The 16,290-nt window shown below is 43.2% G+C and overlaps 1 protein-coding gene across 4 annotated transcripts; it reads right to left on the bottom strand.

Moving 5' to 3' along the window:
- Positions 1-6,506: 6,506 nt before the first annotated feature.
- On the bottom strand, positions 6,507-16,121 carry FBXO48 (F-box protein 48). 4 transcript variants are annotated; one of them, XM_044454633.1, is made up of 3 exons: positions 16,040-16,121; positions 12,109-12,469; positions 6,507-6,939 (listed from the first exon to the last, which is right to left on the bottom strand). In XM_044454633.1, exons 2-3 carry the CDS (start codon positions 12,433-12,435, stop codon positions 6,742-6,744), a joined length of 525 nt encoding a protein of 174 aa, XP_044310568.1. In that variant the 5' UTR covers positions 12,436-12,469; positions 16,040-16,121; the 3' UTR covers positions 6,507-6,741. The 4 variants fall into 4 exon arrangements, 1 of the variants encoding a protein (XP_044310568.1); XR_006417055.1 differs by lacking the exon at positions 16,040-16,121 and having other exon boundaries at positions 6,863-8,554; positions 12,109-12,172; XR_006417056.1 differs by lacking the exons at positions 12,109-12,469; positions 16,040-16,121 and adding an exon at positions 8,902-8,930 and having other exon boundaries at positions 6,863-8,554.
- Positions 16,122-16,290: the final 169 nt, after the last annotated feature.

Raw genomic sequence — 16,290 nt, forward strand, 5'->3', positions numbered from 1 at the left:
TGCATCAGCCACCTCATCTGAAGTTCAACCCCACACTGCATGGCTGGCGCAGCTCCTGCAGCTGCTGCTCTTTCCAAGACAGCTGGTGTTGCTGTGGCAAAATGCAGTTGTGCAGGGATCTCGCTTATGCTGTCTCCAGGCCCTCCTGCCAATCACTGCGCAATCGCTCTTCCTGGTTCTGCAGGTGGTTGCAGGGTCACTCAGGTCCTGATCCTGACACATTCTGCACAAGATGATGTATGGTACAATCCTGCCCAGTCTCTATCATTTCTGCAAAACTGATCCTATTATCTAACACTTAACAGTTTCCCTGCTGTCCATTCATCTTAATCTGATATTGGTGTAAGAGGTTTACATCGTCATGGAAAAACCTCCGTAGAGTCATATAGCAAGGTGGCCTTTTCCCTGACAAAGCCAGAAAAAAGAGCAAAAGCCTACAATCCTGAGGACACCTCAGGCCAGCTGATCTATCAGATTTGATTTACGTTTGGACAAACTTTCATTGGAATAGGTTGCTTATTCTGGGGCAGCCGCCGTCGTTTCACTGATTGAGGATTCGCTTTTTCCATGCTCTGAATCCATTGCAGTCACCTGGGCATCCATGTGCGTGGCCACATCATGTAAGCCCTACACAGCAGGGCTGTGGAATCCCTTTGAGCCTAAGCACCAAATTCAATTTTGGGGAAATTCTTTGAGGGTCACATTCTAGCAGTGGGTAGGACTGGAATATCAGCATCTTCTAGCTTGGAAAGGGGGAAAACCCCACACAAGCCAGAAAACAGCCAATCTGTGGTCAGGGGCAAGTGGGTGGGGCTAAGGGAATGGGCATGGCTATTTGGGGAACCTGGGGGCTCGATTTGGCTACTTGTGGGAGGCTCTGTATCTCTACTGTAAGGGATGAATAAATGAAGGAATACTGTAAGGACTCCACTTTCCCGAATGAGACCCTACCTGGATGCCAGGGTCTATTTTTGTGTGAGGGGACTTATGCAGGGCCATATCCAGGCTTCTCTGCTAAGTAGACAGCCATTTCTCCAGGCCCATTTCTAGGAGGGACATGAATGGGGAATCAGCGGTTTCTTCATAAATAGTATAAATGTCCTTAAGCCTTGCCCTGTTGAGAAGTTCCTCCCACTTGATGGACACTTATGTGGGAACAAGGAGGCCCTGCCCCCTTGTTGCTGCCTCCTCCTCCTCTTCTTCCTCCTCACCTGTCCCCACGACCTTCCTAATGGTGGAGCGACAGCTCCTTCGGCAAGAAGGTTCTCTACTTGGCTAGGCTTCTCATGTAGTTCAGTGGGGTCCTTTAGGGAGCCTACCTGAACAGAGAGGGCTCTGGCCAGTACATCTACCAGAGTGGAAAGCTGTGGAGAGAGGTGGCAAGGACAAGAGCGAGGGAATGAGCAGAGAGTGGCTGTAACTTCACCGAGTCAATCAGCGCCTGGTGGCCAGCTTCAGCCTCTATGTGCATTTTCACGTTTGCAAATACGTCAGCATCTGAAGAAGATTGGGTTCTGTTCATATTGAAGTTGGACCAACTGAGCTCGCAAGATGGAGAATTTCCCAGCCTCCTTCTTCTGGTAGACCTTCCAGGCATCCAAAATGCTACCCAGAAAGTAAGGGGTAAGCTGTGGTGGGTTTGTGAGGAGGGGAATCCTCCAAATATCAGGTGAGGGGATGTAAGTAGATGGAGCCCTTCCTTTTGTGGAAGGCAGATCCTGAACCCAACATACTTGTTTACCGCCTTTTTTATTAAAGGGGTGTGCGTATGTTTTTATTAAAGGGGCGTCTATATGATTAGGAAAGTTAGGAAAATATTATTTTCCATAATATATACCATTTTTCACCAAACTGTTTCAAAGCACTTTACAATAAAGTCAGATTAATTACATTCACAATAATGATCCATCACACAAAACCAAACCACACACAGCTCAAATAACACTGAAGGAGCAATAAATGGTAGAAAGTTGGATAAAAGCAGTTTAATTCATTAGTCTAAAATTGCAAGGAACTGAAGGCAACATATATTCTTTCTCCCAGAGCACACCTTCCACCTAATTTTATCTACGCAACTATGACAGATAGGACAAACAGAAAGCAGTGGGTTTAGTATTATGACAGGGATCTGAACCCAAAGTCTCTCCTGTCATAGTTCAACATTCTATCCATGAAAATAAACAGCTTATCATTATTTTAAAATGGGGATGCTTTTACTTAGGTATAATAAACCTCTCTTAAAAATAAATACATTTATAGATAAGGTTAGGCAGGCTGTATTAAAGTTGAATGAGTCCAGTGCTTTCCCCTTAGTTAGGATTTCACAGCTTCAGTATTTAGTCATTTAAATAGATTAATCACCAGACAATAAACAAATGATTGAATTGTTAAGAGTGAGTCAAAGAAAAGCTGACTTCCGCTTTATGAATTTGAGCACCATATGGAAGACAAGACTAGCTCCAAATCAGCGAAAACAGCCCATAAAAAACAGTTCCCAGAACTCTCTGCTGATTATTCAAAGAAGTCATACAGACATTGTGACTAATATTTAAACACACTTTTCCTCCCCTGACCTTGAATATTAACTGATGAAACAGAAGCAGAAATCTCCTTGCTCTTAAGTCTATAGAGTATAATATGAAGCAAAAAAAAAAAAGTCCAAGTTTTCGATTTCCCCAAATCTTTTGCACCAAAATAAGTTCAACATTATAGGCTGAGATGCTTTCAAATTGAGGAGGACACCTGGAGTCAATACCACCCCACTGATATTGGAGAAGCTATTTTGGAGAAGCTTTCATGGGCAGTGATAGGGATGAAAGGATAATTTGTAACAAGGAAACTGGAAGAATGAAAATGTTACAAAGAAAATTTCTTCGCCATAGGGGGAGGGAGCCGGGTAGCAGGGTGCTTGCTCAATGGTCTCATGAATATTAACTAACACACCCTGCATAGAAAATAAGCTCATTATAGTTCACCTGAAAGAGACAAAGTGGGAGGAAAGAACAGGTATTGGAGAGTCCCGGAATGGGTGGATGGAAAAGATTGTAAACACGCAGTACCTCGGCAAATGAAGGAGAGGAGGAGGGGAAATGCGGACAGGGAAAGCGCATAAATATGAGATGCAAACATGTGCTGGGAGAGTTGGAAAGAGGAAGGAAACCCTCTGACTCCCTTTATTGCAAGAAAGTGTCAAAAAAGAATTCTGCTGCCTTGAGTATTTTCTCTTCTGAGGGGAAGGAAAGAGTGTTACTAACAGGCCACGTTCAAATGATGGCACGGGGGGGGGGGGCAAAAGGTGGAGGGGGGCATCCCAAAGTATATCAGCAAGCCAAGATATCATGAAAGGGAACTCCAGAGGGCCAGGATCCCAGGCGGATGTGCCCCAGGGTAAAGTTGCATATTCCCAATCTACAAGGAATATGATTGGTGGTCATAAAAGCAGGATCCTCTCCATCCAACCATCTCTGCTCTCTCCCTTTACAAATGTCTAGCTTTGGAATTGGGTACTTTATTGAAAAGCAGTCTTGTAAATGAGTCCCTCTGTCCACACCTGACACACCCTCATGCATGTTAGGTCTTTTGCCCTCATCTGTGAATTGTAAATGTTTGTGTTCTATGGAAATCTACTCTCAGCAAGTCTTTTCTGTAAATCATCAATGCTGACAGGACCCCTGATGTTTCAGTAGTTTTGCAATTACAGAGGAAGCCAGGAAAGGAAGATAAAGCCTGCACAGAGTCTTGCTTTTGTGATAAACACTGCATGGTCATGCTTTTACTTCTAAAAATATGGTGTTGGCTCTCAAATGAAGAAAACAGGAAGTGATATAACTTTTTACTTGTAGGTTGCCTCTTTTTAGAAGTGCCAGCCTTGAGTTATCAAAAGGTCACTGGGGCTGAAAACTAGCCCCTTGGACATAGTCAAAAAAGAAAAGGAAAAAATAAGGAGAGAGAGAGAGATTCAGAAAAAGAGAGAAATGTGTCACCAAGAGAGAGCCAAAGAGGACTTGGGTTTGCATAAAATGTTGCATATGCTAAAATATTGTATGTGCACTGACGGACAACCTGAAGGCCCTCCTCAGTCTTCCCTTTCCGTGAAACAAGGCCTGAATTCAAACAGAGGACTGTTGTTTGTAAGGTAGGGCATATGGCCACCCTAGGATCCCTGTCTGATTACTTTTTTGAATCAGGGTAGCCTTTCCTCACTTTGTGCCCTCCAGGTCTTTTGGTCCAGAACTTCCTGATCTTTAACTTGAGCTTGAACAAATGGGATTTGAACTCCAAAACATTTGGAGAGCACCAGCTGGGAAAGGCTGCTTAAGCTTAGAACATAAAAAAGCCCTGCTGGATCAGACCAATGGTCCATTCTGTCCAGAACTCTGTGCCCACAGTGGCAAACCAGCTGTCCACAGAATCCCTCAGCAGGACGGGTACAAGACTCCGCCCAGCCAAGTTTCTCAACAACTGGTCTGCACAGGCATGCCGACTCTGATAATGGAAGTAGCACTTAGCCAACAAGGCTAGTAGCCATTGATAGCCTTTGCCTCCATGTATTTATATTTGTCCAATCCAGTTTTAAAACCATCCAACGCAGTGACCATCACTACCTCCAATGGCAGTGAATTCTATAGTTTAACCATGCACTGAGAGGTCAATGTTTTCACAACTCAACCACAAAGCATGAAATTCATATAGTATTTGTGATTCTTTATATTGAACCAATCATCTGATGATGACTGTGTGTGAATATACCCTTGCAATCCTCTTATGCATACTTCATGTTTGTTGAAAGCTCTTACTTCCCTGACATATAATAGGGAAAAGCATCTTTTTAAGTTAGTGAAGCTCTTTGTTTAAGGCACACAAGAGGATGTCCCAAAAAGCGTGATATTCAACATGATGAATGCCGGCCAAGTTCTTCCAATGAACTCGCTCCCCCCCCCCCCCCACACACACACACTTGAAAAGTCTTTCCAAAGGGCCTTTGGTGTGTCCATGCATGCATGCATATCCAGCATTGTGGGTTGTGGTTCATGGGTGGTGGGTGGGGGGAGAAGGGAACCACCCAACCTTAGAAAGAGCAATTCTACACCACTTGTGCAAGGTTCCTGATTATTAGGAACTTCCCTCTCCCAGTGCAGCCCCATAAAGTTCAGCCCACAATATTGCAGGAGGTTACCCAAACCTTTGGAGTAACTTTTCAGGGAGCACGAAGGGAAGGAGTGGAAGATTTGTTGCATGAGCTTGACTTCCATTCATACAACAGTAGGCATCACTCAGCATTGCTCTTGATTGCCACTAATATTTCAGTATTAAAACTGGTGTGAAAAAGTCTGTTGCTTTTTGAGGATTTTGAAAAACCTGCCATTAAGGCCAGAATTGTGTGTGCACTTAACTTGGAAGAAAACCACATGAAATCAAGAGCCATATGCCTAGTTTTCCTGAGATGGTAAAGCCGTCTCTGGTTATAATAATTCTGATTTTTGCCAATATTTCATTGGTTGCAGAACAAGCACCAAAATCCCTGCATAGATGAAAGGATGTGGATTTGTATTGGTATCAAGGAACATTCAGTCATGTGAGTCTGCAGTCTGAAGTAGTGCAACTCTAACCAGGGTTGCATTAATTCAATGAGAATTAAGCTTTACTTACAAAGAAACATAGAAAGGACAGACTGTGAAAGTCATGGAAATCTATAATCATAATTTCTCATGCTTAAAAGGTCATCCAGACTGAACATTTAAGCACTTTCAAGGGACAAATTAAATCACCACTTGGAAATATTCTGAAATAGGTATGAGCTCCCTTCAGAAATATTAGGATGGTGACATTCATAGAGTCCTGCATTATTGTATTCCGTGCCCTATTGGTGCATAAATACAAGCTGTTTAAGGTAATTCTACTGTTTAAAAATATATTTCACAGAACTGACCATGATTTAATGCCAACTTAACATGTACTTGAGTTGCATCAAGTTATATGCATAGAATAGATACTATTCTGCATCCTCTCCCTCCATCTCCCTGCAACCTCCACTTCAAGTTTTCTTCTGGTGGAACTTTTGAAGAGCATGTGGGGAGAGGGAGCTGAAATAGGGCAAGAGGATGCATAAATCCTGTTTGGCCAGTTGTTCCATTCCATAGAAATGATAAGGAAACTGGTGGAACCCTAAGTGTTCTGCTGAAGTCTCGAAGCCGTATGTTTATGAACATAAACTCTTTTAAAATAGACACAGATAAACACAGTTAGATTAAATTAAATTCTGACTAGGTATACCCTTAAAAAATCCAGACAGGGAATCCTAGGGGAAATATACACACTCACATTCTTGGTCTGTTACTGCACACTCTATACTTCAGCCTTCCTGCTGCCTTCATTAATGCTGAAAGCATGCTCCTTGCTTTCACATGACTATTCCATTACAACCTTCTCTCATACCTTCTTCCTATTTAAGAAGGCATAAGAGAAGAGTTTAAAAAAAAAGAAAGAATGAAAAAGCACACTGAAGCTTCCAAAGATATTTGATGTTATTTGCAAAGTGCATTTTGAAAATGGCTGAAAACCAGGTCCTTTTAGCAGTACACTTGACCACAAATATATATACAACATATCAACCTTTATAATAAAGAAAATAACGGCAGTTCTGAAAGTGCAAACCAAAGACGTGTACAGCTTCCCCAATCAAAGGTAAACTATTATATACAAAAACAAAGCATTATTTTTATAGATGAGCTCAGCTGAGTACTAGTTCCTTCTGTATAAGACCCTTATCTGGACCTCTTTTCTTTCCAATTCAGCTTCCAGGATTTCTCCCCAGGTATCAACATCCATAGGATACATGCTCTTTTCTGGCAAACCACTTCGGGAATGAATATTGCTATATTTTCCACTCAACCATTCATTCTTCACTTTGCTTTTCCAGTAGTTTCTCAGCAGTGTGACCTAACAAAAGTAAATGGGGGAGAAAGACAAGAAAAAAGAAATTGAAGGACAACTCAAAGTCCCTTAACTGTACCAGAAAGCAAAGTTTGCCAATCAGAATGTAGCTTACATACAACTTAAAACCAATGTTAGATTTCCTCCTTATCTTTAAATTTAAATTCATTTTCAAGGCACCATATTCCTATTGTCATGTTTGAAACTAAAACACATTTGAAGATCTCATGCTGATTATGAAAATGCATATGCAAATATTGTTAATGAACAACAGAAGATGGAAGAATCATTCTAAGCAATATAAGTTTTAGATTTGCATTGCAAAATTTCTTTAAATGTTACCTATTTCATAACTGAGAATGACTTAGTCCAGAAAATTGTGCTCCACTGCAATCCTATGCTAATTTACCTGGTATTTTCATTGAATTCAGTGGGGCTTATTGAAGAGCAGGGATGTATAGGGTTGCACTGTCACAATTTAGAATGGACTCCTATAAACAAGATATACTACTGCCCACTAGTGGACCACGGAAACTTTACACTCTCATGGTGCAAAATTAAGGTCCTCCCATAGGTACATTCTTTTTATTGAAACCCCAAAGACAGTTTTTAAAATTGGAGTACAGAAGTGGTGGGTGGAAGGAGCTAAGCTCTTTCCCTTCGTGTCAGTTCTCCACTCTGAATCACATGCCCGCACCACCCAAACATTTTTCTCATTAAAATGCACAATCATTTCTTACATTTCATCAGGATTTTCATGCTTCAGCACTTTTGCATATGACGTTTAAAATGGATCATGTTGCTTATTCTGCAGACTTAATCCAAAACTGACCAGAATGCTCATTCCCATCACAAATGCTTCTCTTCCACTTTTTCTCCTTTGTTATCAACAATCAGGTATTTTGATCCATCAGTGATGGGGAGCTGATCTATATCACTGGCTACATGGGTTGGGATGAGAGTTGTACCAGTACCTGGAGGTCCAAATGGTTCCCATTCCTGATACAGTATAAGAGAAGTGGAAAGCTGATTCCAGCCCATTTGCGGTTCAGACAACACGTTTTCTCTTCCCTGCCTTTTGTTATATGCCTTATAAGGTTAATGTGTTGACTGTGATGTATAGTTGAAGCTCATGTGGGGTAAGCTGACCATAAGATGAATAAACATATTCCTGTAGACAGCTGTAGACAGAACTTAGTATCTGTCTATTTATGTAGTATTTTTCTTTCAAAGCTAGAGCTATGTGCCTCCTGCTTGTAGACAAGAAGTGGACAACTTTTGGTCATCCACATGTTTTGGCCTACAATTCCCATCAGCCCTAACCACATAGTCAGTAGTTACTTTATGGGTGTTCTTGAACAAAGTATCTGCATGGCTACAACTTGCCCACCTCTACTGTAGAACTTTGTGGATTTCAAGGTAATAGCTGATTTGACCCTTAAAGTATAAAGACTTTAAAGTTGCTTCTTGTGATAAATGAACAGAACAGAGGGATTACTAAAAGCTCGGTTGAGATGGTGCCTCTTAAGACTGCCTTGCTTTTGCCCCAGAAGGGTAGACTGGTGTGGGCAAATATGGAACTCCTCCTTTGCATCTACTTCTTCTGTTGTAGCATCAACAGCTGTATGAGAAGATGGAGAAACAATGATGAAAAATCTTCCCAACCACTAAACCCATAACTGCTACATGATGACAGGGGTTGCTTTTTTAATGGACAAAACTTAGCTACCTGTTAGCCCAGGAGGATTTTCCACTAAGAGGAAAGATCCTAAAAACAGCCTGATCCTGCCCTTTCTTTCAAGAGCCAAGCAGGACAGCTCAGCTTTGCTTACACCTTCAGCAGCTATAATACTTGTTGTTGTTGTTGTTAGTCGCGAAGTCGGGTCCGACCCATCGCGACCCCATGGACAACATTCCTCCAGGCCTTCCTGTCCTCCACCATCCCCCGGAGTCCACTTAAGTTCATACCAACTGCTTCAGTGACTCCATCTAGCCACCTCATTCTCTGCCATCAATATCTTCTTTTGCCACCTATTGTTCCCAGCATTAGACTCTTCTCCAGGGAGTCCTTCCTTCGCATTAGGTGGCCAAAATATTTGAGTTTCATCTTCAGGATCTGGCCTTCTAAAGAACAGTCAGGGTTGATCTCCTTTAGGACTGACTGGTTTATCTCCTTGCAGTCCAAGGGACTCGCAGGAGTCTCCTCCAGCACCACAATTCAAAGGCCTCAATCCTTTGGCACACAGCCTTCCTTATGGTCCAACTTTCACAGCCGTACATTGCAACTGGGAAAACCATAGCCTTGACTATACACACTTTTGTTGGCAGGGTGATGTCTCTGCTTTTTAGTATGCTGTCTAGATTTGCCATAGTTTTCCTCCCCAGGGCAAGCGTCTTTTAATTTCTTGGCTGCAGTCCACATCTGCGGTGATCTTGGAGCCCAATATAAAATCTGTCACTACTTCCATTTCTTCCCCATCTATTTGCCAGGGAGTGAGAGGACCGGATGCCATGATCTTAGTTTTCTTAATGTTGAGTTTCAAGCCAACTTTTGCACTCTCCTCCTTCACCCGCATCAAGAGACTCTTTAGTTCCTCTTCACTTTCTGCCATGAGAGTGGTATCATCTGCATATCTGAGGTTGTTGATATTTCTCCCAGCAATCTTAATTCCAACTGGTGATTCATCTAGCCCCGCCTTTCTCATGATGCTTCTCTGCATATAAGTTAAATAAGCAGGGCGACAGTATTCAGCCTTGCCAAACTCCTTTCTCAGTTTTGAACCAATCAGTGGTTCCGTGTCCAGTTCTCACTGTTGCTTCTTGACCCGCATATAGGTTTCTCAAGAGACAAATAAGATGGCCTCGTACTCCCATCTCTTTAAGAACTTGCCACAATTTGTTGTGATCCACACAATCAAAGGCTTTAGCATGATCAATGAAGCAGAAGTAGATGTTTTTCTGGAACTCCCTAGCTTTCTCCATGATCCAGCATATGTTGGCAATTTGAACTCTAGTTCCTCTCCCTCTTCGAAAGCCTGCCTGTACTTCTGGTAGTTCTCGTTCCACATACTGCTGGAGCCTAGCTTGTAGGATTTTGAGCATAACTTTGCTAGCATGTGAAATGAGTGCAATGGTGCGGTAGTTTGAACATTCTTTGGCATTGCCCTTCTTTAGGATCGGAATGTAAACTGACCTTTTCCAATACTGTGGCCACTGTTGTTTTCCAAATTTCCAGAGATCTCTGGTCCTCCCTATTCTATTGTTTTCTTCTATTTCTTTGCACTGTTCATTTAAGAAGGCATTCTTATCTCTTCTAGCTATTCTCTGGAATTCTGCATTCAGTTGGGTGTATCTTTCTCTTTCTCCCTTGCCTTTCGCTTCCCTTCTTTCCTCAGCTATTTGTAAAGCTTCCTCAGACAGCCATTTTGCTTTCTTGCATTTCTTCTTCTTTGGGATGGCTTTAGTTGCTGCCTCTTGTACAATGTTGCGAACCTCCGTCCATAGTTCTTCAGGCACTGTGTCTATCAGATCTAATTCCTTAAATCTATTTGTCACCTGTACTGTATATTCATCAGGGATATGATTTAGGTCATACCTGAGTGGTCTAGTGCTTTCCCTACTTTCTTCAACTTAAGCCTAAATTTTGCAACCAGAAGCTCATGATCTGAGCCACAGTCAGCTCCTCGTCTAGTTTTTACTGACTGTATAGAGCTTCTCCATCTTTGCCTGCAGAGCACATAGTCAATTTGATTTCTGTGTTGACCGTCTGGTGATGTCCATGTGTAGAGTCGTCTCTTGGGTTGCTGGAAAAGAGTGTTTGCTATGACCATCGTATTCTCTTGACAAAATTCTACCAGCCTGTGCCCTGCTTCATTTTGTACTCCAAGGCCAAACTTGCCTGTTATTCCGGTTACCTTTTGGCTTCCTACTTTAGCATTCCAATCCTCCATGATGATAAGGACATCATTTTTGGGTGTTAATTCTGGAAGGTGTTGTAGACCTTCATAGAACTGGTCAACTTCAGCCTCTTCAGCACCAGTGGTTGGGGCATAGACTTGGACTATTGTGATGTTGAATGGTTTGCCTTGGATTCGAACTGAAATCATTCTGTCATTTTGGAGACTGTATCCCAGTACTGCTTTTCCTACTCTTTTATTGACTATGAAGGCTACTCCATTTCTTCTGAGGGATTCTTGCCCACAGTAGTATACCTGATGGTCATCTGAATTAAATTCACCCATTCCTGTCCATTTCAGTTCACTGATTCCTAAGATGTCAATGTGCAGTCTTGTCATCTCTTGTTTGACCACACCCAGCTTGCCTTGATTCATGGATCTTACATTCCAGGTTCCTATGGAGTATAGATCTTTGCAGCTTTGAACTCTCCTTTCACCACCAGATACATCGGCAACTGAGTGTCCTTTCGGCTTTGACCCAGTCGCTTCATTCTTTCTGGCGCTACTAGTACTAGCCCTCTGCTCTTCCCCAGTAGCATATTGGACACCTTCCGACCTGAGGGGCTTATCTTCCGGTGTCATATCTTCTTGCCTTTTGGTACTGTCCATGGGGTTTTCATGGCAAAGATACTGGAGTAGGTTGCCATTTCCTTCTCCAGTGGATCACGTTTTGTCAGAGCTCTCTGCTATGACCTGTCCGTCTTGGGTGACCCTGCACGGCATAGCTCATAGCTTCATTGAGCTACGCAAGCCCCTTCGCCACGACAAGGCAGTGATCCATGAAGGAGGCTATAATACTAGCCTTATGCTAAAACAAAGAGAAAATTGGAGCCACATAGGATGCATAGGCATAAAAGACTGACAGTGACTCCATCACCTCCCACTTTAAAAGGTGGACTCCTTAGCACAAGGAAGGAAGGAAAATGTTCCAGGAATTGGTGCTTAAAGCATGACCACAGTGCAAATGTAGAACATCTACCTTCAAAAGTCTTGGCAATATAGTGTTCTCTTTCTTGTGCAAAGAAAAAGAAAAAAATAAAGGAAAAAGGAAAAAGGGGGAAATGGAAAAGGGGGGTGGGGAGCCCAAATGAGAACCTGCCTGTGAAACATGGTACTTGGGATGATTGACAAATGGTAACTGTGGCATATTTGGGCACTTCAGGTTTTTGACTGAAGATCTGGATGTAAGAGGGTACCTACTCTCAAAGATCAAACATACCTTCCACGAATACCCATTTCCTCTGTCACCATCAATCTCTCGCTGACAGACAACCCTTATGCTCAAACAATGAGGTTTCCATAAATTATCACAGTTCTCAATGGTCCGGTTCCAGCTCCTGCATGTCATGGAAGCATTGCATAAGCTCCGAATGTCAAGTTCACTAAAAATCTTTAAGCTGATTTCTAGCGGGAACAGCTGCACAAAATCCCCTTGACTTCTTTTTGTCTTCTGCTCAGGAGATTTAACAGACAATTCCTTACACGTAGTACTAGCAACAGTCTGTCTGTTTCTTCTGGAAGGTGTCTGTTTACAGCCTCTCCTCATAGCTTAGATCTTGCTCAATTACCAGTCACCCTTTCTGAAAAAGTAAAATGGTTAATGAAACATGTGGAAACCAAAATGGAGTAAGTAACATCAACTCTGCTTGAAAACAACTTGTTGATATTTTGCAGTATTAAAAGTAGCTAAACTAATAATACCATTTATACACAAAAGTTATGTTGCTGTTTCACCTATGCCAGAATAAATGGAAGTTTTTAAAATGCCACAAGATGTTTCAATGTTCTGGCTGTAATGGTCTAACATGATAGCAACTGTCCGAGAAACTAATGTTTGGAACTGAGATGGGAAAAATTGCTGATCTGAGGCATCAGCATATTGCTGTGAGTTGTATCTGACTCAACAAGCAATTATGGTTGTTGTTTCTTCTATAGCATGGGTCCTCAAACTACGGCCCTGGCTCGCCATGCCTATTTATCCAGCCCACGGCACCGCCCGCGTGCTCGCCGCTGACTTGCCGCATGGGCGGGGAGGCGGTGGCTTGCTCGCTCTGAGGTGGTTTTGAACTTGCTGGGAGATCTCCGAGCGAGAGAACCCCCGCTGCACACGCCCAATGCCACCTCACTGGCCTGTGCCCCCAGGCACCCCTGCCTCACTGGCCCACGCCAGTCGCTGCCACCTTTCAACTGCCCCCCTATTGAAAAAGTTTGAGGATCCCTGTTCCATAGCATCAGTATTATTTGCTGCCTAATTTTAAATTGTCCATTGTGTAGAGCAATTCCTGGCAGGATTACTTTGATAAAACTGGCTGGCTGAAAACCATAACAGCAATGAAGGAGAAGGGAGCTCAAGAAGTTCATGTGATGGGTGGTACTGTGCAGTACCTGATTCCTCTGATTGCTTTGTGAGGGACTGTAGCTGAGATGCTATAATAAACTGCAAACCTGCATCACTAAGATATACATCTTGTTTGTTAAAGGACTGTTAAGAAGAATCCTGTTGGCAGGCTCCTAAAGGACTACTAATACAACAGGAGCTGTTCTGCTCAGCTGTTCAGTTGTTCAACTAAAAGCAAACCAATGGCCAAATCTTGCCACGCTTTTTGATCCAGTGTCACCTCTTTCAGCTGAACCATGCTCTGGCCTGCATCCTCTTTGATGGAGTCTAACCACCTTGCTCTCTGGCGACCTGGTTTTCTCTTGCCGCTGAGCAGTCCAAGCATTATATCTTTTTTCTAATGAACTTGATCATATGATGTGGCCAAAATAAGTGAGCCTCAGTTTTGTTATCCTGCTGACCAGGGATGCATCTGAATTAATATGCTCTAGCACCTACTTGTTCATCATCACTGCTGTCCATGGAATGCCCAGGAGCCTCTACCAACACCATAGCTCAAAGCAGTGCAGTGTCTGTAACTTAGGGGCCAACACACTCAGATTATTTTTTATAAAGCTGCCCCACACTCTTTGTAACAAGATTTGCAATATAGTTCTTAGGGTTGTCAATTTTGATTTTACAAATAAAAATAACATCATTTGTCCCTGCTAGCAAAGGAAAGTGATGCTGTTTAGTAAGTCAACAGAAGAGCTAGGGAGAAAATCTAAAGGAATAGGCTAGTGTCCAGCCATGATAGAAACTAATGTTATAAGTATAGCGTTATAGGCTGAGTCTGCCCAATCTGGAGGTTACTGGCTTTTCAGCTCTGATGCACAAAATCAATAGGTATAACCTACACAGTTATGATCATGCAAATATCAACATATAGCTGGACCAGAAAAAGAACATCCTTTTCTTTAGACATCAGCATGTGTGCATCCTTGAAATGTAGCTGACTCTAAACCAGGCATCATTGCAGAGATAACAGCTCAGACAAAGGGTAATTCACCCTACCCCACTTCATCCTCCTCCTCCTCCTCCTCAGAACAACACCCTATTCTCCTCCCCTCCTTGAAAGAAATTTCTTTCTCCTTGGAATGCAGGCAGGAAAGATGATATAGCTTTTTCATTATTTATTTATTTATTTATTTATTATTTATTAAAACATTTTAGTTTTATAACCTGTTAGAAAGTGTTAACTGTATTAAGTGGAATATTTTAATGAACAATATATAAAAGGGCCAACTGAGGACTGCTCAGGTGCACCATCTGGAACTATTTGTTGGTAGCCAATTCTTCTTGATAATAAATCCTTTAAAAGAAAACCTTCCCTTATTTGTGTATTTTGGGCATATGCACACCAGAACACAGACCTTTTGGTCAACACCACTGTTGTTAGTTATGTGACAAAACACTATTTGATTTCTATATATTAGCTGGTTGGTAAGCCTTAGAATTTTTATCACCTCAAATGCTAAGCCACAGGTGCACACAGCCTGACAAGTCAAGTCAAATGGCTCAGTACTTGTACTGTTGACTCTTGATTACTGCAGCCTAGCAAGCCTAGGAGTGTGGCTGGAAAGGAACAGGGGATGTAACCAGTGGACTTTGCATTTTCTTGCTGGTATGGGGTGGGGCACAGCTTCTTATGCCCTTGCAGCAAAGGAGGAAACCTTAGTGATGGCACTTGTAGGAAAGTTGTGGAAACAGGGGTAGGAATACAAGGGAATGATGACAGTTGGAGCAGGATGTGCAGTCAAATTATTCAGTGAAAGATGAACAACTAGGGTTCGTAGATGCACAGTATAGATGATTTTTTGCACAGAAAGGGTATGTAAATACCAAACAGGCAATACATGTAACATAGCCTTTGCAGTCCATTTAGGATGTGCAACAGTTACCCACAGAGGTACCTCATGTCATGTGTAAAGGGGAAAAAAGGCAATAGTAAACATGTTAAGGCAATCAGGGTGTACTGATTACCATGCCAAGATTTAAGTTTGGCAGTGCATGCATCTGGATCGGAGGAAACAGACTTCCCCATTCTGCCTCGCTAGGGTAGTTCCTTCAACCGTCTAAACATCTTGCACAGAAAGTCAGGAAACCATATTGAATGGGTTGGAATGTGGTGTGGGGAGAGAACTCACAACAATTCCGGATCCAGGGGGCAGAGAGCCTGAATGCAGGCTATCTGGTGATTAAACCTTCCACTTTTCAACCAGTGGGCTTGCGTGCGTGGCCAGGTGTGCCCCGAACAAGCTCTTGAGGACCCTTTTCAGCATTATTGCACTCACTCAGGATGGCTGAAAAATCGGATCATTCTTAATATATGTACTTTTTGTTTAACTGTGCAGATGAAGTTGATGTGAAATAAAGGGGTGCGGTATGTGGCTGGGAGAAAGGGGAAGGGCGGGTGGAGGAGGCTTTATAGACCTGCCAGCGCCAGAAAGTGCTCGGGGTCACTGCATGGCGAAGGGAAGGACGCGGGCGCAGGTGCTGCGGTGCGCGGCGGGGACCCGCTGCCAGCCACCCCGGCGAAGCTTTTTCGAGCGGAGGCGAGCGAGCTCAGGCGGCCCCCTCGGTGTTTACACCGACAGCTGCTTGGCGTGCTTTCCCACCCTAAGAGCACTGCGGCCAATCGGAGCCTCGGAGCACGCCCCCCACCCTGTTTTGCTGCGGCGCCCTCTTAGGGGATTGGATGGCTGAGAGCTCGCGACGCCTTCTCGCCACGCAGCAGCCGCGGGAGCTCCTCGCGTCGCCGCCTGTCACTCACCTGGCTCAGCTCTGTCCGCTCAGTTTCCGTTAACGGCTTAAACGTCTCCTCCATTCGAAAGACTTTGTTTACCCCCCTTCCCTTTCCCGACCCGAGTGACGCAATCAGAGAAAAGGCGTTCTCGGGTGCTCTGCTGCCGAGCATTGTGGGAGTTGTAGTTTGGTAGCGAGGCGGGAACTTCCGAGATGAGCTTGTTTCGGTGCGTGTGTTTGACCTACTCTCCTTTAGAGGCGGACCGTGAGATATATCGG

This window comes from Varanus komodoensis, unplaced genomic scaffold (assembly GCF_004798865.1).
Source record: "Varanus komodoensis strain SLA01 unplaced genomic scaffold, ASM479886v1 scaffold7_3, whole genome shotgun sequence".
NCBI classification, from domain to species: Eukaryota; Metazoa; Chordata; class Lepidosauria; order Squamata; family Varanidae; genus Varanus; species Varanus komodoensis.

Coding starts and splice junctions, on each gene's coding strand:
- FBXO48 (XM_044454633.1), bottom strand. CDS start 12,435: ATGAGGAGAGGCTGTAAACAGACACCTTCCAGAAGAAACAGACAGACT. Junction 6,940..12,108: donor GAAATGGGTATTCGTGGAAG/GTATGTTTGATC, acceptor TACTTTTGTTAG/GTCACACTGCTGAGAAACTA.